Raw genomic sequence first — 26,067 nt, forward strand, 5'->3', positions numbered from 1 at the left:
ATAAGTTCCTGGATTTAATTTGTTAATACTTTAGGATTTTTATATTTAGCTTATGCACTAGAAAGTCTTAAGTGATTATTAGGATTCTCTTTTTTCAGGTAATGTATCTTTCTTAGGACAAAAGCATTCTTTATTTTTATTGCTAGATTGTCCAGATATGCTGACATGCATTAGGACCCTTAAGACTACATTTTTAACTATGGTATTTACAACTGTGGCTTAGGCAGCGGCAGCTGTTTTGTGGTCAGGGCCATATTGCCCTCGTTTCTCCCACAAAGACTGCCTACCACTCCTTGTGTCTACCTCATTCCTTCAGAAATTAGTAGTATGTGTTCGGTCCTGTTCTGGCAGGTGCTACCGCTGCATATATGTTGCTGTACACACAGCTCCTGGTTTAAACAAACACAGAAATAAATGTGAAGGTTTAAGTTCTGTAAAGAAAAATAACCAGGTTTCGTTGAGCACTGCAGTATTCACAAGAATGATTTAGGCAAGGGGGTCAGAATGAGCCTCTCTGAGGAAGCAAGAAGCAAGTTGATGGGGTTTAGCTAGGGAAGGGAGGCCTATTTATTATTTTGCCTTTTGTGTAATTTGTGATTCTGTCCTATATTTGTCATTGAAATAAGGCAACTTGCTATAGTCCTGCCCATTTACGTACATGTTTTAATTCGATCCAAGTTTTTCCATGATACTGGAATTAATTTCTAGTGAATTTTATTTTGTGACGTTTGTGTCTATGCTCAATGAGTGAATAATATAGATGGTAAAATAATTTTAAATGATCTCTATATCTGAAGTAGGAATTGGGAGATTGAATTGCGACTTTTTACTTACATTAGAAAACAGGTTGTCTAGCATGGCAGGGAGGAGAAGAGGGCAATTGCTTTAAATACAGTAACAACTAAGAAGCATCCTGCTCTAGGTAGGAGCTGGCATCATTGTTTTAATTTGCTTTGGAAAATGACCTTTATTCAGTGTGTGTCCATCTTGATGTAATTTCAGAGCTCCTTCCTACTGTTTCCAGAGGCAATTGATCCACCCTAAATTGTTTGTTCTTGTCTGTAATAAATTAGACACTTTTAAGATATGTTTGTTCTTTTGTGTAAGTAAATAGTTGAAGTTTAAACTATTACTGACTTAACCTAATCCTGGGTCCACATAATTTCAATAAGTGATAGTGACTAAAACTCGGAGCAGTTTAGAGTTGATTTTTAAAGTATACTTCTGTCTTGCACCCTGCCTAATAGAAGCACACAGGAGTCTGGTCTGAGCATCATCCCGGCACTTCTTCCCAATCCACTTCCCCTTCCCCTAAATATGTATGTCTTGAGAAAATGCGCAATGATTAGGAAGTATGTTTTTTCTCTTTTATTGCCTTTTTGTTCTTTTTTCTTTCTTTCCGGGTTTATCTTAAGCTATGGAAATTAGGTTCCTTATGATGAATGTTCATTGTATTCCTTACACATTATTTTGTCCTTGCTTTCTTCAGAATGCTGCTCCAAATCTAGACAGAGAAATTCAAAATAACTTACCCTTTTTTTGGGTGTAATTCAGAAAATTGATCATTGTCTAAAAGTTGGAACCTGATTTACGTACATTGGAAGTCACACAGCTTTCACTCAAATCTATCTAAAACCACCCTCAATGTCATTGTAATGTCTATGTGAAAGCTCTTACAAAATTGAAGAAGTAAGCTAAACTTTTAATTTCAAATATTATATTCTGAACAAAGAGGCACTTCCCATCCACGTACTAAGCAGGCCTGACCCTGCTTAGCTTCTGAGGGAAAGGCACTTCCAATAAGAACATATAAACTGAGCCAGAGAAGTTATTTCTATCATGAAACATTTTTGGGCACAATTCCTGTAAATATTAGAAAAAGAGTATAAAATAAGGTGAAAACTTTGAAGTTCTTGATGACATAGTTTTTAATGAGGAAATAAAATTAGGAATGTTAATATTAGCTAGGGATTAGCTAAAAATGTAACTGTATAGAAATAGCTTTTAGGGGAGGCGCCTGGTTGGCTCAGTTGGTAGAGCACGCAACTCTTAATCTCAGGGTGGTGAGTTCAAGCCCTATATACTGGGTGTGGGGCCTACTTTAAAAAAAAAAAAAGAAAGAAAGAAATAGCTTTTAGGAAACTTCTTCTTCTTCTTTTTTAATTTAAGTAATCTCTATACCCAGCGTGGGATAGAAATAGCATTTAAATTTGTCTTGATATTTCCATATAAGGATGTAAAATTGTGTGATAGAAATCAAATAGAAATCTGTCATGATATTAGTGGAAAGTGATACTCATTTGTGGCTAGTTACATTTTATCTGACATAGAAAAAATGCTATAACGTTTCTTCTTAAATATGGTTAACCGTCTTTCATGGATTCTGCATTTATTTATTTTTTTTAAAAAAAAGATTTTGTTTGAGAGAGAGCAGGGGGAAACNAAAAATGCTATAACGTTTCTTCTTAAATATGGTTAACCGTCTTTCATGGATTCTGCATTTATTTATTTTTTTAAAAAAAAGATTTTGTTTGAGAGAGAGCAGGGGGAAACAGAGCATGAACAGAGGTAGGGACGGGGGAGAGGCAGGGGCAGAGGAAGAAGCAGACTCCCTGCTGAGCAGGGAGCCTGATGTGGGGCTCAATCCCAGGACTCTGGGATCATGACCTGAGCTGAAGGCAGATGCTTACCCGGTGAGCAGATGAGCCACCCAGGTGCCCCTGGACTCTGCATTTATGAGTGTACCCACTCACTAAAGTATATTGGTAAGCCCCAAATCAGTACTCAGGGTGCTTTCACAATCATTAGTGGACATGCGCAGAGCTGAACAAAACTTGAGTGTCTGCTGTGTATGTTCCCAGGTGAGTCAAACAAGGTGAAACTGTGCCTCCTCGTATTCAGCTCTTATACTGTAAACAAGTGTCCTTTTTGTGGTCTGAGTTATAGTTTCCACATTTTTGTGCCTTTTGTTGGTGGTTTTGCTGTTTCAAACGGCCCCCAGGTGTAGTACAGAAGTGTTGTCTAGTGTTCCTAAGGATAAGAAGGCAGATTTTATAGGGAAAACGTGTGTTCAGTAAGCTTTGTCCAGGCATGAGTTGCCAGGCTGTTGGCCATGAGTTCAATGTTAATGAATCAGCAATATATGTTTAATAAGATGTCTTTAAACAGAAACACATACAACAAGGCTATGTATTCAGTTGATGAAAATATGACCGGGGGTTTGCAGGGAACTTAACCCTGTGTTTTCCCTAGGAGCAATGATTTAGTATTCACTAATTCAGTCTTTACAGCGACTTTATAGAACATAACTATGGGAATGAGAATCAACTATATCTGGAATAAAGCATTTGAGTTTAATAGTGTTTTAATGTTTGCAACTTTTCTTTTTATCAAGAATTTAAATAATCAGGACAAGTAATTAAAATTTACTCTAAAGCTGTGTAAAATCTAAAAGTCGGGGCGCCTGGGTGGCTCCATCATTAAGTGTCTGCCTTCGGCTCAGGGCGTGATCCCAGGGTGCTGGGATCAAGCCCCATATCAGGCTCCCTGCTCTGCTATGAGCCTGCTTCTTCCTCTCCCACTCCCCCTGCTTGTGTTCCCTCTCTCGCTGGCTGTCTTTCTCTCTGTCAAATAAATAAATAAAATCTTAAAAAAAAAAATCTAAAAGTCATTCTGATTCAGCAAAGATAAAATTATATTCGACATCATTTGACGTTTGTTTTATATTCTGCTCTCCTCACCCAAATTAGTGTAGTATATTGATTTCTTATATCTTTTTTTGTTCCTCACTGAACATTTATTTAGTGCTTTTGTTAGGCACTGATGCTGCAAAGAAAATACTACGTAAGTATCTTTTGTGGGTGACACAAAGAAATTGTTTTGATATGGAGTAAAGAGGACCATTTGGAGAGTTCTTTGGATGATGAAAAACGAGGGGGGTATTTAAATGGGGGACTAGAAGCAGTAAAGAGTGTGTGAGACGATTTCTGGGAGGAAAGAGTTTCCGAGTGGAATCAGGAAAGACAAATTGGAACCAGCGGAAGAACAGGCAGAGCCGTGTTCCATCCCTAGAGGTCTGGCTGAGAGGAGGCCAGAGAAAATCACTAACTGAATTTTTGATGATCCCAGCAAGGAAGGCTGAGGACCTGCGCTACGTAGGAGCAGTGACAGTGGGTGAAAGGAGGAATTAGAGAGAGAAGTGATGACTGATGTAACCTAGGGAAAGTGTAGGATGACTTCTGGATTCTGTCTCTGTGACTCGGTGGTGCTGTTCTCTGAGCTGGGGTTACAAGGGTAGTAGGTTTGGAGTAGGAGATGATGATGAGCTCCGTCTGGACCTGTGTTTGAGATATATGTCAGCCTTCTCTTGATTCGACATTCCTGGTCAGTTATCTTCTCATTTCTCTTTTTGGTGGTCACAGAAAAACTTCCCCAGTGAGTTGTCAACATTCACCATCCCTTCTTTCTTACTTCCACTTCCCCCCTCAGGCTGGTTTCCATTTCTTCCACTCCAAGGATGCTGCTCTGGTCAGTGTTACCAATGACTTACATGTTACCACATCTCCCTTAGGAGCAACCTGTCACTCTCTCTGTGACGCTTCTCGGTCTCTATGAAATCACACACACTCTGAATGTCTTCCTTCCTTTCTTTCTCTGCTTTTCAGTTGTCTTTACTAGCCCTTCCTTCTCTACTTGACTTCTGAATTTTGAAAATTCCAGCCCTGGTATCTTTTTTCTTTCTCATTCTCTCTCTCTCTCTCTGATTTTAGCTAATGCCATGGTTTGTGTAATTTATTTGTACAATTTTTATTTTTTATTTTTATTATTTTTTAAATATTTTATTCATTTATTTGACAGAGAGAGAGACAGCCAGTGAGAGAAGGAACACAAGCAGGGGGAGTGGGAGAGGAAGAGGCAGGCTCCCAGCAGAGGAGCCCAATGTGAGCCTCGATCCCAGGACCCCGGGATCACGCCCTGAGCCGAAGGCAGACGCTTAACGACTGAGCCACCCAGGTGCCCCTTGTACAATTTTTAACGAAAAGAGAAAGGCAATACATATACACATGATTTTACTTTTTTTTTTTTTTTTTTTTTTTTAAGTGGGCTCCATGCCCAGTGTGGAGCCCAGTGCGGGGCTTGAACTCACCACCATGAGATCAAGACCTGAGCTGGGATCAACTGACTGAACCCACCCAGGTGTCCCCCTATGCATGTAATTTTAAAAGGCATGCAATGAAATGCAAGTATCCTGTCATATCCAAATCTTTCTGGTTCCCAGTTTTAGGAAGTAAGAGATCTATTATACAGCCGTTTTTTTTTTTTAAAGGCAGTTCTATACATAATCATACAAAATGATCTCCAAGATATAGTAAGTAAAAAGGGCAAGGAAGAGAATGGTGTATATATTTAGAATGTTACCATTTATGATGTTTAAAAGACACATGGGTCCACATGCTTATAAATCTAAAGGTTATCTTTGGCAGGATATCAAGGAACTGGTAACTGGTTGCCTATGGGAAAGTGATCTAATAGACCAGAGGACAGGAGTGACACAAGGTTTACTTTCCGTTGTACATATTTTGGGGCAGGTGGGTGGCATAGCTGGTTAAGTGTCCGATTTTTGGTTTCTGCTCAGGTCATGATCTCAGGGTCGTGAGATTGAGCCCAGCATTGGGTAGATTCTGCTCAAGGTCTCTGTCTCACCCTCCACCCTCCACTGCCACCTCCCCCATTGTGAATGCTGTCTTTCTCTTAAAAAAAAAAAAGCACATTTTCCTTTTTTCCTTTTTTTTGAGTGTGTTGTTACCAAGTAACAGATGGGTTTTAAAGGTCATGTGCATGTATGTGAGCTGATTTCCCTCCTTTTTAAAGAACTTTTCCTCAATTTGTTTATAGGTTTGTCATTTTTATTTCTAAGTTTTTGAAGGAAAAAAGTTCTATCTTTGTCCTTCACAAAGGTTTTGAAAATAGTGTTCATTTACATGTTCTTTTATTGTTTATAGAGTTTAAATTGAAAATAATTGTTCATTTGAAGTAGAGCTTTTAAATATGTGTGTTTATTATATGCATGCATTTTGAAGACTAGATTGAGGAGGGAGGACATGAGAGGCTTGCTTTGTGCTTCATTATAAGGATTTTTTCCCTTTTCAACGACTAGAAATAAGTATTTTAGAAGTATAATTCTAGTTGTTAAACATATAAGCTAGTTTTTAGTGGATTAAACATTCTAAATTTAATTTGTATTTTAAAAGTTTTCTTTTTTTTTAAGATTTTATTTTTAAGTAATCTCTTCACCCAGGGTGGGGCTTGAACTCACAACCTCGAGATCGAGTCCCATGCTCCACTGACTGAGCCAGCCATGTGCTCTGATTTGTATTTTAGATAAACATAATCTTATAATCAAAGAGTATTAATGTCATTTGAATTTTTGATTAGCATAGGGATTGCTAGTTTTAAAAATTAAATCAATTGGGAACTGAAATTATATTTCTTGTAAAGCTGGCAGGTCATTTATATATTTTTTTAGATTTTATTTATTTGTTTATTTGAGAGAGAGAGAGCATGCACGGGGTGGGGAGGGGAGAAGAACAAGCAGACTCCCTGCTCAGTGGGAGGACCCTGAGATCAAGACCTGAGGCAAGTCAGATGCTTAACCGACTGAGCCACCCAGGTGCCCCAGCAGGTCATATTACTAGAAAATCTGAAGGGGAGAAGTATAGACAAGTAAATGTAATATTTATTCCTTCTCTCATTGGCTCTTTTCTTAAAGGAAATTAATAAGAATGCCATCTTAAGTTATGCCGTCCTTCCTTCTAAGGTGATCTTATTTCTAGTCAGTTTTATATCAAGTATAATATGTGTATTTTTCACCTCCAAAAATTTCTTTTTCAACAATTATTCATGGCCCACTTCCTTCCAAAAAGATAATTGTAATGGCCAAAGGGTAATTTTTTCCCCAGTTTTATTGAGATATAATTGATGAGTAACATTATGTAAGTTTAAGGTATAGAATGTGATGATTTGATAAACATATATATTGCAAAATGATTACCGTGGTAAAAGGTTAGTTGACACATCCATCACCTCACATAATTGCTTTTTTTGTGTGGTGAGAACATTTAAGATTTACTCTTTTAGCAGCTTTTAAGTATAATGTCTGACAGTGGCAGATCCATTGGAGTGAATTTTGTATTGAAGCAGTAGTAATCAGTCTCTGAGCATTATGCTACAGAGAGAAGCATTTGATAATTTAAAGACACAAGAAATGTTTCATATGTGTGATATACATTAAAACAAACTGGAAGAATATATACTAAAATGTTAACTATATTAACTATGGTTGTTTTTGATTTCTGTTTGTGGGATATGGGTGTGTATGGGTGCACTTGCCTATATTTTCTGATTGTTCTTTATTTGTATATTTAGGAAACAACTTTTTATATCAAAACATATGTCATTTACTCAGGTATAGAATATGAGGAAGACCTGATTTAAGAACATTTTGTATTAAAAAAAAAAGTCAAACACTTGATGTCAGCCAACCACGTGTTTTAGTTGCCAGCATAGATTGCGGTCTTAGGCTACCATTTTTGATGGACACGTGTGGATCAGAGAAGGAAGAGGCCCACTGGAATCTGTAGACCCTACCTTCCCCCTCCTTCCATTTCTCTCTTATCCCCAAGCTGTGGTCTTTATCCCCTTGAGTCCACCAGTAAAGTTCAGACTTTCTCGGTCCTTCTCTGTAAGTTCCTTTTCATCTTCCTCTTTGCTGACTTGCGTACCAGGTGAGGTCCTTACATCTTTTCTGCCACCATTCTCTTTTAAAATTATGTTTTGCTTGAAGGAAGCTACTTTATATGGGGGGCTAGGAAAGGAAGGACTAGAAGAATGGCACCCTTGAGGTGTTAGCACGCGAATCCAAGGAGTGTGGTCTGATAGGCGGTAACCTTACAGAAACAGCTAGTTAATTCTGTGTAGTTAATAGTGGGGTTTTGGGGGGGTTTTTTGGTTTGTTTTTTGTTTTTGAGAGAGAACATGGGTGCCTGCTTATGACCAGGGGGTTGGGGCAGGTTGGAGGGTGGGAAGGGACAGAGGGAGACAGAGGATCCCTGACTGCAGGGGTCATTCTTACGACCCTGAGATCATGCCCTGAGCTGAAATCCAGAATCCGATGCTCAACCGACTGAGCCACCCAAGTGCCCCAGTTGATAGTGTTTTAATAGAGGGAATTCATAAATAACAATTTTGATGGTACCTAAAAAGATACCTTAAATGGCTTACTTTGAAGTACATTAGGCAGTTTCTAGCTAACACTGACATATGAATGGCCTAAAAATAACTGTGAGTCTCAGGTTCCCATTCAGGTTAATTAGGAGCCAGGAACAGAACACAGTGGTTTAACCAGCCCATGTCTATCGCCTGATGAGCACAGAGTTTGAATGGAAAATTGTGTGCCTGCCACTCACACCTGTACAGGCCATGATAATGGGCATAGTCTGACACTGTGCAGAAGTGTCCGAATATGTGGAAAGCAGAGAGACGTATGGAGCACTCCAGTGGGATTTCTGAGAGTGAGATGGAGGAAGAGCATTGATAGCAGCCGGTGGGACTGCACGTTTCCACTGTTACTTTCCACTCTGCGGATCCTGGCTCTAGATAGGTGTTTGAGTTTGGGGAAATCCTTGATAACTAAATAATTTTCAGTTAGCACTGCTCTTAGAGGTTTGGTTTGTGACAAAAATACAGATTTGAAGGGACTGTTGCACCCTGATGTTTATAGCAGCATTATCAACAATAGCCAAACTATGGAGAAAACCCAAATGTCCATTGACTGATAAATGAATAAAGATGTGATACACACACACACACACACACACACACACACACACACACACACACACTGGAATATTACCCAGCCATCAAAAAGAATGGAATCTTGCCATTTGCAATGACATGGATGGAGCTGGAGTGTATTATGCTAAGTGAAATAAGTCAGTCAGAGAAAGACAAATACCATATGATCTCACTCATATTGGAATTTAAGAAAGAAAACAGATGAATGTATGGGAAGGGAGAAAAGAAAAAAAGGAGAGAGAGAAACAAGCCGTAAAAGACTCTTAACAATAGAGAACAAATTAAGGGTTAATTGAAGGGAGTGGGGGGCACTAAATAGGTGATGGGTTCTAAGGAGGGCACTTGTTATGAGGAGCACTGAATTCTACTCCAGAAACCAATATTGCAATGTATGTTAACTACCTAAAATATTTTTAAAAAGAGCACTTCTTTTTTTTTAAGGTTTTATTTATTTGAGAGAGAGCGGGAGAGAGCAGGAGCAGGGCAGCGTGGCAGAGAGAGATGGAGAAGCGGACTCCCTGCTGAACAGGGAGCCTGATGTGGGACTTGATCAGGACCCTGAGATCATGACCTGAGCTGAAGACAGATGCTTAACCGATCGAGCCACCTAGGTGCCCCCCAAAAAGAATATTTCTGATGCAGGCAGAAGCAGGGAAAAACATACAGCGTTGTGGGAGCACATCATAAAAATGAAGCCAATAATGATCACCCCGTGTTCCTAAAATTCTAGTAGTCTTTCACCCAGAATTAAACACAGTGTTCAAACAGGTAACTCTTCAGTACTCAGCAGGGGCCCCTTTTAGGGAAGAAGATATTAACCATGGTCCAGGCAGTAGTTCTGATAGCCATGTCTGCATTTTCAGATTGGTTTGCCCCAAAGCAAAGACTATCATCAGCTTTTACAGAGTGAATCTGAAGCATATAGCTTTATATAGCCCGCTACTACAAAGTAGCAAGCCACTGCTACAGCCTATAATGGCAGCTAGGCAGGATGTGGAAAGCACACTCCTGCCGTGCTCACTCTCACCCTGCTGCTAGCTGCGGCATTGGCTCTGTGGCAGACTTATTTTCAGGTTTCTGTAGCCCCTTTGTCATTTGCGAAGATGGCATAAGACCCCTGGAAATGGCACTGCCCATTCATATTCCTTGCTAGTCAAGGAACTCTCTAGCAAGGTGAAAACAGAACGTACTTTTTTATGTTCTTCAACTGCATTTTCTCCCAAATGTCACCTTTATTTCACTGTCCTCTGTTTAAATATTAATCAGTGCATATTGGCCTACATTTTGGTTGCTATGTTTGGCTTGGATCTTCACATGTTCAGTAGGAAATTATGCAGAAGAACACATACAGAGGAAATGAAGGGTCTGGAAAACAGGTAACAGTGAGTTACTCAGGAGAAGGTAGCACATGATAGGTCTTAATATGCTATGAAAGGTATTATCTGTGGTTCACGACCTTGGTGTTTATTAGCATTTCCTGGTTCCAGAAATATAGATGCCTGGGCCCTCCTCTGAGAATATCTGTTTTAGTTGAGCTGAGGCAAGGACCAGCTCTGTGTGTGTGTGCGTTGTGTTATTTCTTCCCTTCCGGAATCTCCCTAGATCGTTCTGTGTAGCCAAGAATTAAAACTAGTGGATTATATATTTTCTCTTTAGCTCTAGAAAGCAGAATTAGTAACATTGAGGGAAAGGTACAGAATAGAAAGTTTCAGCATCATTGTAATGGAAAATATTCTGGCAAATAGAACTTTCTTTTTCTAGAAATATTCAAGTATACATGAATTAACCACTTGTGAAGGATGCTGTGAACGTGACTGCTTGGGATAGCATGTGGGACTTTGTTATTCCTTAATTTTATTTAAAAAAGAAAGTGCTGCAGTGCCCCTGCAGATCTGGCACGTGGCGTGCTAAGATCAGTTTTAGGCAGAATGAGCTTGAGGTATCTTCATGGATATGCTAGTTGACCATGTGGCTCTGGAGCTCACAAGACAAACCTGACTAGGAGGACATCAGTGGAAAGGTGGTAGTGGAAATCACCATCTCTAAACTGTTTTTCATTCATTTGACCCATTTTTTATAAGCTTACCATATACTAATAGTGATGAAAAGATATTATATTCCTGAGCCCATGGAATTTACAGACAAGGAAACTTAAAACTGAAGAATCTTTTTTTTTTTTTTAAAGATTTATTTATTTATTTTAGAGAGAGAAAGTGCGAGCAGCATGGGGGGCTGGTGGGGAGGGGCAGAGGGAGAGGAAGAGAGAATCGTCAACCAGACTCCCTGCTGGGTGTGGAGCCTGACACGGGGCTCCATCCCACGACTCTGAGATCATGACCTGAGCCAAAATCAAGAGTCAGACACTCAACCAGCTGAGCCACCCAGGTGCCCCAAACTGAAGAGTCTTTACACAATTACCAGTCAACTTCTTAAAGTGTTCTGTGTCAGCTAGATTGTTTCAGGAGAGCCCAGGATTGCAACTGGATTGTAAATTCCTCAGAAAAGTTCTTTGTGGTACTTCTAACTTGTGTGACAACATTTGCAGACATTGAGGTTGATGGAAAAAAAGGGGAAATTTTGGGGATGATTTCTCATCCCAGAAAGTAAAATTGGGGAAAGATTTCTAAGATCTCTTTTATTTACATTTGTCTTTTTCTCTCTTGCTGTCCTTTCCCTTTCTCTCTTAGTTTTTCTTGCATTTGTAACATTATTATCATCGTCGGCTCTTGAATAGAGCTTATTATTCCTTAGTACCTGATTTTAAAATTTGGTCATGTACTCTCAAGGACTTATTGAAAATATGGTACTAATGTAACTTAACCACAGATACCGAGAGGCAATTCAGAAATGGGATGAAGCACTGCTGTTAACCCCAGATGACGCCACCCTGTACGAGATGAAATCGCAGGTACTGTTTATTAAGAATTTCTCTTTCATTATGAAATCTCACTGTGTCGTGTTCGTATGTGTTTGGTGAAAAGTAATGAACCAAAATGACATTTCTGTCGATTTTCTTTCTCAAATATGTCTTTTTCAAATTTTTTCAACATTTCCTTTCCAAAATATGTTACTGTAGTATTATTGGTGGTCCCCTGGGTGGTAAAATATCATCACCATGTTATTTACAGCTCTGCCTTTTGCATGACATTAGAAATTCATTTATCTTCACTTATTTCAACCTATGGTAAGATATGAACAGATAGCTGTCTTTTAGGAAGTCACTGGTGATTTCTTAAATAAATGAAATGGGTTTGCTTTCCTGGAAATTAATTATAGTGGATTGAGCAATAGTTTTGTTTCTTCAGAATGAGGATTGTTGGACTCTAAATGATGATATTTCTCTAAAAATGGCCCAGTCCTTAGTAAAAGGTCAGAATATACTCAATTTATTAATAGTTTTAAAATAGCGTTTGGGGGCGCCTGGGTGGCACAGCGGTTAAGCGTCTGCCTTCAGCTCAGGGCGTGATCCCGGCGTTATGGGATCGAGTCCCACATCAGGCTCCTCCGCTATGAGCCTGCTTCTTCCTCTCCCACTCCCCCTGCTTGTGTTTCCTCTCTCGCTGGCTGTCTCTATCTCTGTTGAATAAATAAATAAAATCTTTAAAAAAAAAAAATAAAATAAAATAAAATAGCGTTTGAATTTTAAAAATACATTTCTCTTATTTTGTGGGAAAGTCTATAAAGAAAATCTCTGAGCACTTGAATTAAATTATCCAAAAGACTTCAAAATCACTAACGGAGTATCAAACATTTTTTTGGCAGGGAATAGTTACAGTTCAGCCTTGATCTACACACCATACAGATATCTTTCAGATGATGATCTCAAACATAAGGCACATTCTTTATCAGCTTTGATTTTAGTTTGGCCAAGAAAACCCCAAATAAATTATGTCCGCTGAATGAAGTGCTGGGATGACCGTCATTTGGTTCTTTAACTTTCAATCTTGACTACATATATATTAAAGACAGTGTTTGTGGTGAACTATATGAAATAAATTGTTTAATTTGTAACCTAATAATGATAGTTGTGTTACAAATCTTGTGAAATGTGGATGGTCCCAAAGATGATAGATAAAATCTAGCCCTTTCCAATAGACTGAAGTGGAAGGTTCTGGAACTCCCTATTTTTCTGCTTTACATGGTTCGAAAAACCCAGCTGTGGGGAGGCCTGTGGAGTTTTTAAATGATTTTTTGTACCTGGAAGATGTTCATAGGTTGAGTGGTTGAACAAATTTAAATTTATGTCGTTTAACAGTAAAACCTGGGGTCCCCTGAAAACCACATTGTAAATAGAATAATCAGAAGTGGAATTAAGAGTTCATATCTCTGAGCCACCAATGGCCACCATACTTTCATAGTTATTTTAGAAATAGGAAGAAGAATAGTCGTTCCTACCCTGCACGACAGAGGAGTGGGTCAAAACCACTGAGATGCCATGTTTACCAGACTAAAAATATTTTTTTAAAAATGAAAAAGTTACACATGGTTATTCATTAGTAGTTTGCTAGTTTATGAATATTACTGACAGGTTTTGTTTCTTTTTTTTTTGTCTGTAGGTCCTAATGTCTCTGCATGAAATGTTCCCGGCCGTACACGCAGCTGAAATGGCTGTCCAGAGAAACCCACATTCATGGGAGTCTTGGCAAACTTTGGGACGTGCTCAGCTTGGATTAGGAGAGATAGTCCTGGTAAGGAAGTTAGATTATTATAATGATGAAATTTTATTCTGACATGTTTTTGATTAGCTGAACCAAAAAGTAAATAGCAAATTACCCTCTTAAAGGTATTAAGCCATTGACACAGTCCAAAGTTATTATTGAACATCGTTATCTGTTGTAAAAATCAGTTATATTAGAGTCAGAATATTTTTTTCAGGGGGTGCCTCGGTGATTCAGTAGGTTACACGTCCGACTCTTGGTTTCGGCTCAGGTCATGATCTCTTGGGTTGTGAGATTGAGCCCCCTGTCAGGCTCTGTGCTCATTGGGAAATTTGCTTGAGAGTCTCTCCCTCTGCCCTTCCCACACTCTCTCTCTCAAATAAATAAAAGCTTAAAAAAAAACTTTTTTTTTTTTTCAGGTATTAGGTAGCACAGGCTGAATAGATGAGAGTTGGCTCTGACAATTATTTGTTTTTCTTTTTGTTTTTGCAGGCCTGTGTATACCTGGCCACCAACTTCTAAAGAGTGTTTGCAAATCTAATATAGTAGTGCCAGATTTTCTGTTTGTCATTAATTTTTTGCATGGCTTTATTTACCTTTTATAGTTAGGAAAAAACCCAACAAATACAAAATTAAAAATAGTTTCTTTAAAGGCTAATGAAATGACTGGTAGACCCTGAATTTAACTTTACTAGCAATGGCTTTAGTAAGTTACGGATAACAGATTTTTCTGATAAATATTATTTCTATTTACCAAAAAAAGGTGTTTGTCAAATTCTCAGAAATAATAAGGAATTTTAATGAGAGAATAATTGGTGTCAAGTAACTTAAGCATGTTAATCTGAGATGAGAGTCACAGTGATGGAAACCAGTTTAGTCAAAGCCCTTTTTTTTTTTTTTACCTGACAACTAAAATCATACTAGAGTTGGAAGAAAGAAATTCATGGTATTTTGTTTTCTGATGGTTAACAGAAAAACAAACAAAGCCTATCACATAATACTATCCCCCATTTCTGCTTTTTTTAATAGCTTACAAGGCATTCTTTCTTTTGCTTGTTTAATGTCTATGGTAATGCGAAAAAATCTCTAGGATTCAATGTTTAGCAAAGATCGCCCTATAAAGAAAGAAAATACTGCAGGTGACACAGTAGAGATACTTTCAATCAATCAGTAAAAGTAAAATTGTTTAAGATTTTAAGTTTTTTTGAATAAGGGATCCAGTTCAACTGTTATTTTTTTCCTTTTAATACGGTTGTGTCCATTAAAATTGTGAAATTCTTGGAGGGTTAAAAGTGTTATTTTTTCCTCATTTAATGTAATTTTTAGGGCTGTACTTGGAACAATCTAAATTTGTAATTTTTATGTAAACTTAAGCTATTTTATTGAAAGACTGGAATGATAAGAAAAAAGGACTTTACTCAAAATGTCATAAGGAAGGGTCACTATGAAAAATATTTTGAAAGCAAGCTATAATTGTTAACATCTAACCATTCTTCCTATATTTGTATTTATTTGGACAAAAATACAAGAAAATACATAGATATTTGTATTTATTTGGACAAAAATACAAGAAAATACATAGATAAATCGGACAGGTGGTACATTAAAAGTCAATAGGTGGGGCTAGCCCCAAGAGTAATTAGGTTTTTACATAGACTTGAGTGTTGGAAGTGATGCGTCATTAAATTCTACACCTGAAACTTAATATTACATTATATATATATTTTTAAGATTTTATTTATTTATTTGACAGAGAGAGGGAGTATAAGCGGGGGGAGTGGCAGGGAGAGGGAGAGGCAGGCTCCCACTGAGCAGACAGCCCGACGCAGGGCTCGATCCCAGGACCCTGGGATCATGACCTGAACTGAAGGCAGAAGTTTAATCGACTCAGCCACCCAGACGCCCCTACGCTACATGTTAACTAACTGGAATGTAAATAAAACCTTGAAACTTAAAAAAAGAGAGAGAGAGAGCGTTGGGTGTTGGAAAACAATTATAGGCTTAGTTCTTCATTTTCTAATTGAGCTGTAAAATTAGCTTTTTAATTGAGATCTTTTTTGTATAAACTTCCCTCTTAGTTCTGCTTTTGCTGCATCCGTAAGTTTTAGTATGTTGTTATGTACATTCTCATTTGTGTCCAGATGTTTTCTCATTTCTCTTTTGACTTCTTTTTTGACTCATTGGTTGTTTAAGATTATGTTGTTTAGTTTCTACTTATTTGTGAATTTCCCGGCTTTTCTTCTGCTATTGATCTCTGGTTTTCTTCCATTATCATTAGAAAAGATACTTGGCATGATTTTGTTAAGACTTGTTCTGTGACTTGACGTGGGATCTCTCCTGGAAAATGTTCTGTTTGTACTGGAGAATAGTATGTACTCTGATGCTGTTGGGAGGGATGTTTTGTCTATGTCTGTTAGGTCCCTTTGATCTATAGTGTTGTTCAGGTGTTCTGTTCCCTCAGTGATCTTCTGTCTGGGTGTTGGATCCATTACTGAGAGTTGGGTTTTGCAGTCTCCTGCTATTACTTTATTGCTGTCAGTTTCTCCCTTCAGTTCCGTCCATGTTTACTTTATACATATAGGTGTTTTGATGTTGGAATGAATATATAATGGTTCTATCTTCCTGGTGAATTGACCCTTTTATCATTCTATAATGTCCTTCTTTGTCTCTTGTGACAGTCAACACGTTAGCATTATTTGGATCTAAGCTCTTGGCGTTAACGGTAGGCATTGCCGGTACCTTCCTGATCGTGATTTAGCCAAGAAATCCCTAGATTCTTATATCTGCTCATCTGCAGAAGCAGAACAATGTGTTTGCCTTGTCTTGAACTATAAGAGCCCTACCTGTACTTTATTGGACTTGGGGTCCTCAGCAGCATTTTGTCAGGCACTTTCTTTCACGTTTCTTTAACCTTTTTTTTTTTCCACCATAATCATCGTCCAGTGTTTAGGGCACAGCCCTAATTTCTATCCTTACATTCTAATATGTTTTTTAAAAAGATATATATAAAAAATACATATATATATTTGAAAGAAATAGAGATAAATACTGTGGATTATATTAAATCTACTCATTTTTTTTAGAACAAAGCAAACAAAAAAACTCTGATTTTTTTTTTTTAATCTCCCCTAGGCAATTCGAAGTTTTCAGGTCGCCCTTCATATCTATCCAATGAACCCTGAAATATGGAAAGAAGACCTTTCTTGGGCAAGAACACTCCAGGAGCAGCAGAAGGTAGCACAGAAGATTAGACAGTGTGAAGCGTCAGCGGAAGTAACACATTTCTCACCAAAGTCAATTCCTGACTATGACTTTGAAAGTGATGAGATTGTTGCTGTTTGTGCAGCGATTGCTGAGAAACAGAAGACGGTTCCAGCAAATAAAACGATGGTTATTGTGTCGGCTTCTGGGACTGTAGAGACAGTCACTGAGAAGGAAGACGGTGCTACACCGCCGGATGGCTCTGTTTTTATCAAAGCCCGATGAAGTAGCGGCAACCCTTTGAATCTTTTTGATCGCCGCTTAAAATTTTTAGGTGTAGGGACGTTTGCTGTGGAGAAACAGAGCAAAACTCTTGTTTATAAATGAGTTTTGCAGATGAGGCATATAAAAACTAAATGGTAGAATTACTGTATAGTGTTTGGACAATGTTTTGATAAGTTATGATTTAAACTTCCTAAGATTAGAATTCTGAGTACAGTGGCTTTTGGTTAATAAACTTAATTTAATTCAAAAATATAAGCGAGTGCATTTTAAAGACACAACTTGAAAAGTGAATTCTCTAATAGTGAATCACTTGACGGCCAGTGTTATTAAAACGCTGACTTGTTGACTTTTGTTTCATGATAAAGGAAGCCAGTGATTTCTTTCCCTCCTTAGAAATATACTGCTCTTGCTATTCACTCTTCTGTTTTTCCGGGTGCATTAGAGTAAGTCTGTCACAAAGCTTAAATGTTTTTGACATTCATTTTGATTCAAAGTTGTCATTTGGATATATGTGGAATCTTTGAAAGTTTGGCTGAAAATGCATGCAAATGTGGACATTCTAAACATTTTCTGAAGTTTCTCTTAATTCTGATTTGTGCCTACATTTTGACTTTAAGATTATTATGACAATAGTAGTTGCCTCCTTCAGTATTAGATATGTAAAATACTGATAAATGTCAGAATGACTGTTTCATTTTTCTAGTTGTTAAAGTGGATAGTGTTCCTTTCCACAGGTGGGTCATGTTTCACATCTGGATTTTATTTTATTTTTTATTTTTTTTTAAAGATTCAATTTATTTATTTGACAGAGATAGAGACAGCCAGCGAGAGAGGGAACACAAACAGGGGGAGTGGGAGAGGAAGAAGCAGGCTCATAGCGGAGGAGCCTGATGTGGGGCTCGATCCCAGAATGCTGGGATCACGTCCTGAGCCGAAGGCAGACGCTTAGCCGCTGTGCCACCCAGGCGCCCCCGCATCTGCATTTTAAAAAAACGAATGGCTTTCATAGATGTGTCATAACAGATTGTACTACTGCATTGTCCCAGTCAAAAGCAATATTTTCTTCTCCTTATTTTTAAAAGCTTAAAAACTCTGAAAATAACTTATCTTTTGCTATAACTTTCCAGCTGATGGTTCGGAGGTCCTGTTCTAGATAACTTTTTGGAACTACTCAATTAAATTACAATTATATTTTAAGTAGCTAGATTATATCTTTCTAAAAATAAAAAAGTAAGGATGTTAATGAGTGCCAGTGAATGAATAATTTAGGCACAACATATATAGAAACTGAAACATGAGTATGGTACAATACATGAGTAGAGAAGGATGTATTTAAAGAAATATTTCATTGACAGGTTGTGGTTGTATTCAGAAATCAAAACTGCCATTGCTAATGTGAATTATTTTTATACTACATATATTGTAGTACAGTTATGTAGACTACTGGGTACTGTTACTTCTGACACTCAGGAAGCTACTATTGTTGTAAAATTAATTTTATCCTTGTTAGAAATGAAAGTAAGCTATTTTATTTTAAGGAATTTTACCTTAACCCGTTGGAGCACGTGAGTAATGGTTGACATTTTTCTGAGATGATTTTTTTTTCCTTTTAAAATTTTTATTTAATTTCTAGATAGTTGACATACAGTGTAGTACTGGTTTCAGGAGTAGAATTCAGTGATTCATCACTTACGTACAACACCCAGTGCTCACAATAACAAGTGCCCTCCTTAATGCCCATCACCCATCTAGCCCATCCCCCACCCTCTGAGATGATTTAAAATTTTTTTCCTTTAGTGGAATGCTTACCTCTTTTTTTTCAGAGTATAGTATTTTTCCCTGAAGTTACATCAGAAAGTTAGCTCTGGTTAGAGAGGCTAGCTTTAGAGTAATCCAAAAAACAAATACTAATTACATTTTATTTCATTTAATAAAGGATATTTTCCCAGGGTAGATACTTGGGCATCTACGGAAGTGAGCGTTCACCCTTTGGTATGTTGTTTTGAATATTGGGTTTTTGTTTATCATGTAATTTGTGAATAAATAGTTTTTTTCCTGCATTTTAAAGATTTGCCTCTTTGTGTTGTTAGCTTTTGAAAAATTAGATTTATTTAATTTCTTTGTTATGTGAGAATAAAATATGTAAAGCACCTTGGACAGTGTCTTGCAGAGGATGCACTCAGGAAATGTTAGCTGTTTCTATGAAGAACTTGAATTAGTTTGGAGATATTTAACCTCCATTTCTTCTGATTTTAAGAAGGTAGGAGAACTTCGTAATCTTTAAAAGTGAGGAGTCACTACTTTTGATAGGACAGATAGTTATCAGTTGGGGTTATCCTTGTCATAAAGTCTATGCCTCAACCCTAAAAGAGGCAAGACCCAGGATGGAGGGCACGTAGCCACGAGATTCTGTGAAAGAACCTAGTGGTTTTCCTGTATTGATAGCAGTAGGCCAGATTAGTCTTTTCCTTACTCAGATATAAGACCTAAGTTGGAAGACATAAAATGGAGGGAAAAAGAATAATGAATTATGAAGAAGGAAGGCAGCTCATTTACTCATGCCCCAGAAGATGCTCAGCTAACACTCTTCTATGCGTGAAGAGAAAAATGCATATATCCTTTTATAGGATGCGGGTACTGATACGCAGACATTTGCTCAGCTTGTTAACTGCAATAACAAATACTTTTGAATCTGAAAGAAAAATAGTTGTGTTCATAAGAGTGATACGATTAAAGATGTTTAATATACCTTCTGAAATAACATTAAACCTATATTGAATATAATTTGTATTATTCTTATTTGAATTGTATGGCACAGGCACTCATTAGTCAGAACACCACACATCCAGATCATGCCTGATAATTTGAGAATCCGTGTTATTCTCGAGACAACAGGGTTTTAGATTATAGAGTATTTATCTTAAATGTGCTAACAAATACTATGCAAACATTGAAAAGTCATGCAAGGTATAGATCACAGAACCCAGACCTGCTGCAGTTGGGGCCTAGGTACAGAATTTTATGGTAGTAGTCTGAGTGTAAAGAGCTTTTAAATTGATGTTATGTGACAAAACTATAGTGAAGACTTAAGTTTTGTCTGAGAAAGCTAGAGTTGCCATGATTATAACTGACCACTATAGCCTCTTCAGTGGGAAAACTATGCTTTATGTAATGATGTCAAAAGCTTGTTTTACTGCCTTTCCCAGCAGTAAGAAAATCTTGTCATTTTTTTTTTTTTTCTTTTCAGACTTTGTGAGTCAGTAGCCTTTCTAAATTGACTCTGGACCAGCCATTCTGGAGCTTTGATTTCATGACATACATGTATCTACATGAGTTGTAAGTTGACACAGGAATCATAGTTCCATGATTATCTTTAAATCAACTGGTATATTAAATGTGTTTTTTTTCTGAGAGATTTTTATTAAGCCATTGGTGTGTACTTTGTAATTGATGACATTTTAGGATTGAGAAAGTAAGGGTTTGGTTTTTTTTTTTTTAATCAATAAGTGAATGACTCATTACCAAAGTAAATTAAAATGAAATATGTCACTTGAGTCCCTTGCAATTGAATATGCTCTCTTCAGTGGAAGGGAAGGGATAGCCCTGTGGCTGATGTATCATGAATTGTGCCTTAATGTGTGTCATATTTGAACTTGCTGTGTGTGCCACGGTGGGAGACAGGTTGAGAAATGTTGATCTGCATTTTGTTGGGAAGGCGGAGGGTAGAGATAGCTTCCTTTCTAGGTGCTTCTTTACACATCCATTAAGCAAGGAATCTTGATTGCTCCCTTCTTGAATCACCCCCAACTCCCTGTGAAAGGGAGTTCAGGATAAAGAACTGGACATGCAAACCTTTCTCCCCTTTCTGGGGATTTGTAATGCTTGCAGAGAGCCTATGTTGTATTCTCTTGCCAGACACGGCACAAGCTTTGCAGTGAAAGGCTCTTTGCCTCTGCAAAGGGAGCCCTGTAGTTGTATAGGACTGCCCATTCCTCGGTGAGCAGGTCTGTTTATTTCTGGGTTAGATATTAGGTGGCCGTTGTTGATACTAACCTAAATTACATCCTTTAGCCTAGACCCTTCAGCAATAAATCTGATATACTGAATCTCCATTTGCCTGGCTTGGTCTCTCAAGTGGCTCAGAGGTCAGGAGGGGACATGATTCCCTCAAACTCCCAACAAAAATTAGTGAAAATTGTATTTCAAAATAAGCATGAGATAAATTAAATATCAAATTGGGAGGTTTTTTTTTCTAATTTTATGTATTTAAGTCATGGAAATTCTATTGGAAATGGATAATGTCAATTACAAGACAATATGTAAACATTTGTTTAGGATATCCAAAGATCTACTCACTGGGAATTGTGAAAGACCACAGTATTGACCCTAGGTTTAATTAGAAGGAGAGAATGTAAAATGAATCATATTCTCTGCCCACCCTGTCAACTTTCTTAAGAGTGTAATTTACATATAATAAAATGCACCCTATATTATAAGTTTACTGCTTGAGGAGTTTTAACAAATATGAATAACCATGCAATTACCATTACCATCAAGATGTAGTCTATTTCCATCACCCAAAAAGTTCTCTAGTGCCCATTTTTGGTGAGTTTCTCTGCACCCCAACAACCAGCACTGTTCAACTACTGATTCCTTTCTGTGACTATAAATTAGATTTGACTCTTCTAGAGTTTCAGATAATCATACAATATTTACTCGGTGTCCGACACTTTTTGCTCAGCATAATACTTTTGAAATCCATCCATGTCGAGATTCATCTGTGCTATGGTGTGTATCAGCAACAGGTGTCATTTTTATTGCTGAGTATTATTCTGCTGTATGGTTAAACCATAGTTTATAGCTAGTCACGTATATTGATGGACATGTGGGTTGCTGATGAACTTCTAAGTTTTGGTGTCTTATGAATAAAGCTGCTGTGTGTATTTGTCTCAGGTCTGTCCCAGGTTTTCATTTCCCTTGGTGAAATACCAGGAGGCAGGATTGTTGAGTCTTATGGTAAGTGTATGTGTAACTTCTGAGGAAACTGTGAGACTTTTCCCAAGTATTTGTGCCATTTTGCATTCTGACAAGCAATGTATTTAAAAGGTTTCAGTTGCTCCATATCCTTGTCAATGCTTGATATTGTCATTGTTTTTCATTTTAACCACTTTGGTGGATGTGCAGTAGATTTCATTGTGGTTTTACTGTGCATTCCCCCTGATGATGTTAAACATTATTTCATACACGTACGTGACATTTGTATATCTTTGGGAAGTGTCTGTTCAGATATTTTGCCGATTTTTTATTTGGGTTATCTAATTATTGAGCCGTAAGAATTTTTTCTGTATTTTAGATAAAAACTCTTTATGAGATATTTATATTGTGAATATTTTGTCTCCATCTATGATTTGCTTTTTTATTTTCTTAATGGTAACTTTGGAAGAGCAGAATTTTATGATTTTGATGAAGTCCAATTTATATATATATATACTATATATATTTAAATATAATGTAAATGTATTTAAATATTATATATGTGTATATATATGTACATATATTTATGGTTGTGCTTTTTGTGTGCTGAGAAATCTGTGCTTACTCCAAGATCAGAAAGATTTTCTATGTTTTCTTTGGAAGTTTTATAGTTTTAGCTTTTATAGTTAGTTCTGTGATCCATTTGGAGTTAATTTTTATGTGTTATATAAGGTAAAGGTCAAGGTTCATTTAAAAAATTATTTATTTATAATCTCCACACCCAACATGGGGCTCAAACTCAAAACCCCGAGATCAAGAGTTGTATGCTCTACCGACGGAGTCAGCCAGGTGCCCTGAGTTCATTTTTTTTGATGTTCAATTATTCAAGCATTATTTGTTGAAAAAACTGTTCTTCCCTTTGATATACCTTAGCATCTTGAAAATCAGTTTACCCTGTCTTTGCAGGTCTGAGTTCTGTATTCTGCTACACTGGTCTTTATTCATTCATTCATTCATTCATTCATTCTTACACCAATTCCGCACGGTCTTAGTTACTGTGGCTTAAAAATTATAGTCTTAAAAATCAGTGTGGCTTTTCCAGTTGTATCCCCCCCATTGTTTAGCTATTCTAGTTTCTTTGCTCTTCCATATACATTTTTTTTCTTTTTTTAAATTTTGTTTTCTTGCCCTTCCATATATATTTTAGGATCAACTTGTCTCTGTCTACAAGTCTGTTGGGATTTTGATTGGAATTGAGTTGGATCTACAAATCAGTTTAGGAAGAATACCATCTTAACGATATCATATCTTTGAATTCATGATCATGGCTTAACTGTCATTGTTTTAGGTCTTTAATTTCTCTTAGTGATGCTTCTTGGTTTTCTGTGACTAGGTCTTGCCCCGATGTTTGTTGTTTATCCCTAAATATTTCATATTTTTGATGCTATTACAGGAATGTTTTTAAAATTTTATTTTCCAATTTGGTACTATTACATAGAAATACAATCAATTTTTTTGTGTATTGACCTTGTAGCCTACCACCTTGATACTTCATTTATTAGTTGAATTAGCTTTTTGTTGATTCCTTACAATATTCTATCTAAAATAACAAGTCTTTATGAATAAAGACCGTTTTTCTTCTTCCTTTTCATACCATATGCCTTTTATTTCCATCTCTTGTGTTATTGCACAGGCTAGAACCTCCAGGACAATGTTAAATAGAAGTGGTGAAAGGGGGCATTCTTGCCTTGTTTATAATCTTTTGGTCTTTCACCATTAAGTATGATGGCACCTGTAGTTTTTTTATACATGTCCTTTATTGAATTGAGGAAGTCCCCGGGCAATTCAATTTTGTTAAATGTATTTTCTGCATCTCTCAGAAGATCTTATAAGTTTTCTTTTATCCTGTTACTATGATGAATTACATATATTTTTCAAATGGCAAATCAACTGCATTTCTGGGATAAACCCTATTTAGTCATGCTGGATTATCCTTTTTAGATCTTTCTTGATTCAATTTTGTAATATTTTATTAGAATTTTTATGTCTATGTTCATGAAGAATATCGGTCTGTAGTTCTCTTATAGTTGTTGAATCAGGATAATGCTCAGCTCATTTGTAAAAAAGCTGAATATTTCCACCTACTCTTTTCTCATAGCGTTTCTGTAGATTTGGTGTTTCTTTCAATAGTGTAATAGTTTAATAGAACTAACAAGTGAAGTCACCTAGGCCTAGTGTTTTCTTTTGGGTAGGGTTTTAAATTATAAATTCAGTTTTAAAACAGCCATATTGTAGGTCTTGTCAATTATGTCACATTGAGTGATAGTATGGTTTGATTAAATTAAGATCCAAAAAAAAGTCCATTCATTGCATCTGTTGATATGTCTCTTCATTTATTATTTTTATTTTTAAAAAGAATTGTATTTATTTATTTGAGAGAGAGAGAGAGAACACACGAGCAGGGGGGTGAAGTGGAGGGGTAGAGGGGCAGAGGGAGATGGAAGAGCAGACTCCTTGATGAGCGAGGAGCCTGACAGGGGGCTGGATCCCAGGACCCTGAGCTCATGACCTGAGCTGAAGGCAGACGCTTGACTAACTGAGCCACGCAGGCGCCCCCTTAATCTTTTATAATATAGGTTCCCCTTCCTTTTTTTTTCTTGCAATTTATTTTTCAAGGAACTGAACCATTTGTCCTTTAGAATTTCCTACATTTTGTACTTTATTTATCCCATGCCCCCTAATGTCATTAATGTTCTTTACATTTCCTATAAATTGATCAGAATTGTTCAGTTTTTTGGTAAGAATGCATCATAGGTCGCTTTGGGTGCTTAGACCAGGAGTCAAATATTTCTGGCTGTCTCTTTATAGCATCAGTAGCCATAGACTATCTTTGCCTAGATCTGTTATTTTATTAGCATCTAAAAAATGTTGTTAATTGTTAGTCTTTTTGTGCTAGAAAACTTCTCTTAAAAAAAACCCAAACTTCCCCATATCAACTATTTTGTGATCTTGGGAAGCAATTTATATAGTAAAGGCAGTCTATTTAGCGGAGGCTTTATTCTTTCCCTTTATTTAGCACTTTTCAAAATAAGACCTTTGTTCCCTAGCGTCCTCCAAAGGTGACTAGTGAGGTATTTTGTCTTGTTTTGGTATCATTATGAAGTCACACACTGAGGCATATTTGTTATATTTCAGTCCCTACACTTATTATTCATATCGGTGGTGTGTACGTCTGAATTTCAGAAGATAATGCCAAGTTTATTTTTTCAAAATGGTTATATCGATTTTACTCCCCACCAACAGCATATGAGAGTTTCGAAACACACTTGGTGTTTTCAGACTATAAGATTTTTACAGATAGGATTGGTGTGTATCATTTTTGTGGGATGTCCTGTGGTGGAGACCTGTGGCTCGGGCAGTGAAAGAATTCACCTGAGGCAGCACCAAAGAGAAGTTTATTGAAAACGCCAGGGAGCAGCGAGCAGGACCACAAAGGAGAGACTGTGCTCGATGGGAGCACGGAGGGGCCACGGTTGCTGGGCAGAGTGAGGGAGAGCGGGGGTGTGTGGAACTTCCCCTTTTTTGGTAATCTTAGGAACTGCGTCTGGTTGTAAGGAGCCCATAGGTCGGTGAGGGTCAATGGCTTCAGGAGCCTTGGCGTCAGCTTGGTGGTCACTGTGGGCCCTTGTGCCTTGCTCGCTTCCCCTGAGCCTGTGGCCTAAAAGCGGCCTCTACAGTTGTGATTTCACTGCTTATTCATTTTTAGAAATTTATGACATGAACTTGATTTTTTTTTTTTTAAAAGATTGTACTTTACTTGAAAAAGGAAGCNTTTTTAAAAGATTGTACTTTACTTGAGAAAGGAAGCGAGAGAGAGAGAGAGAAAGAGAAGGAGCAGGGGAAAGGGCAGAGGGAGAGGGAGAGGCAGACTCTCTGCCGAGCAGGGAGCCGGATGCAGGACTCGATCCCAGGACCCTGGGATCATGACCTGAGCTGAAGGCAGACGCTTAACTGACTGAGCCACCCAGGGGCCCCATGAACTTGATTTCTTATTATGGATGAATATGATTTAGCTCTCTTACATTCCCCTCAGTAT

The 26,067-nt window shown here is 37.4% G+C and overlaps 1 protein-coding gene across 3 annotated transcripts in view; it reads left to right on the forward strand.

The window, feature by feature from the left end:
* Positions 1-21,305, forward strand: part of TTC33 (tetratricopeptide repeat domain 33) — a 38,072-nt gene extending 16,767 nt beyond the window's left edge. For all 3 annotated transcript variants that reach the window (XM_019803144.2, XM_011229149.3, XM_002922612.4), the window contains exons 3-6: positions 11,680-11,761; positions 13,410-13,541; positions 16,644-19,257; positions 20,245-21,305. In XM_019803144.2, the coding sequence (XP_019658703.1) occupies positions 11,680-11,761; positions 13,410-13,541; positions 16,644-16,997 (568 nt within the window). In that variant the 3' untranslated portion in view covers positions 16,998-19,257; positions 20,245-21,305. The remainder of the gene's footprint in view (positions 1-11,679; positions 11,762-13,409; positions 13,542-16,643; positions 19,258-20,244) is intronic.
* The last annotated feature ends 4,762 nt before the right edge of the window (positions 21,306-26,067 follow it).

Source organism: Ailuropoda melanoleuca, chromosome 3 (assembly GCF_002007445.2).
Source record: "Ailuropoda melanoleuca isolate Jingjing chromosome 3, ASM200744v2, whole genome shotgun sequence".
NCBI classification, from domain to species: domain Eukaryota; kingdom Metazoa; phylum Chordata; class Mammalia; order Carnivora; family Ursidae; genus Ailuropoda; species Ailuropoda melanoleuca.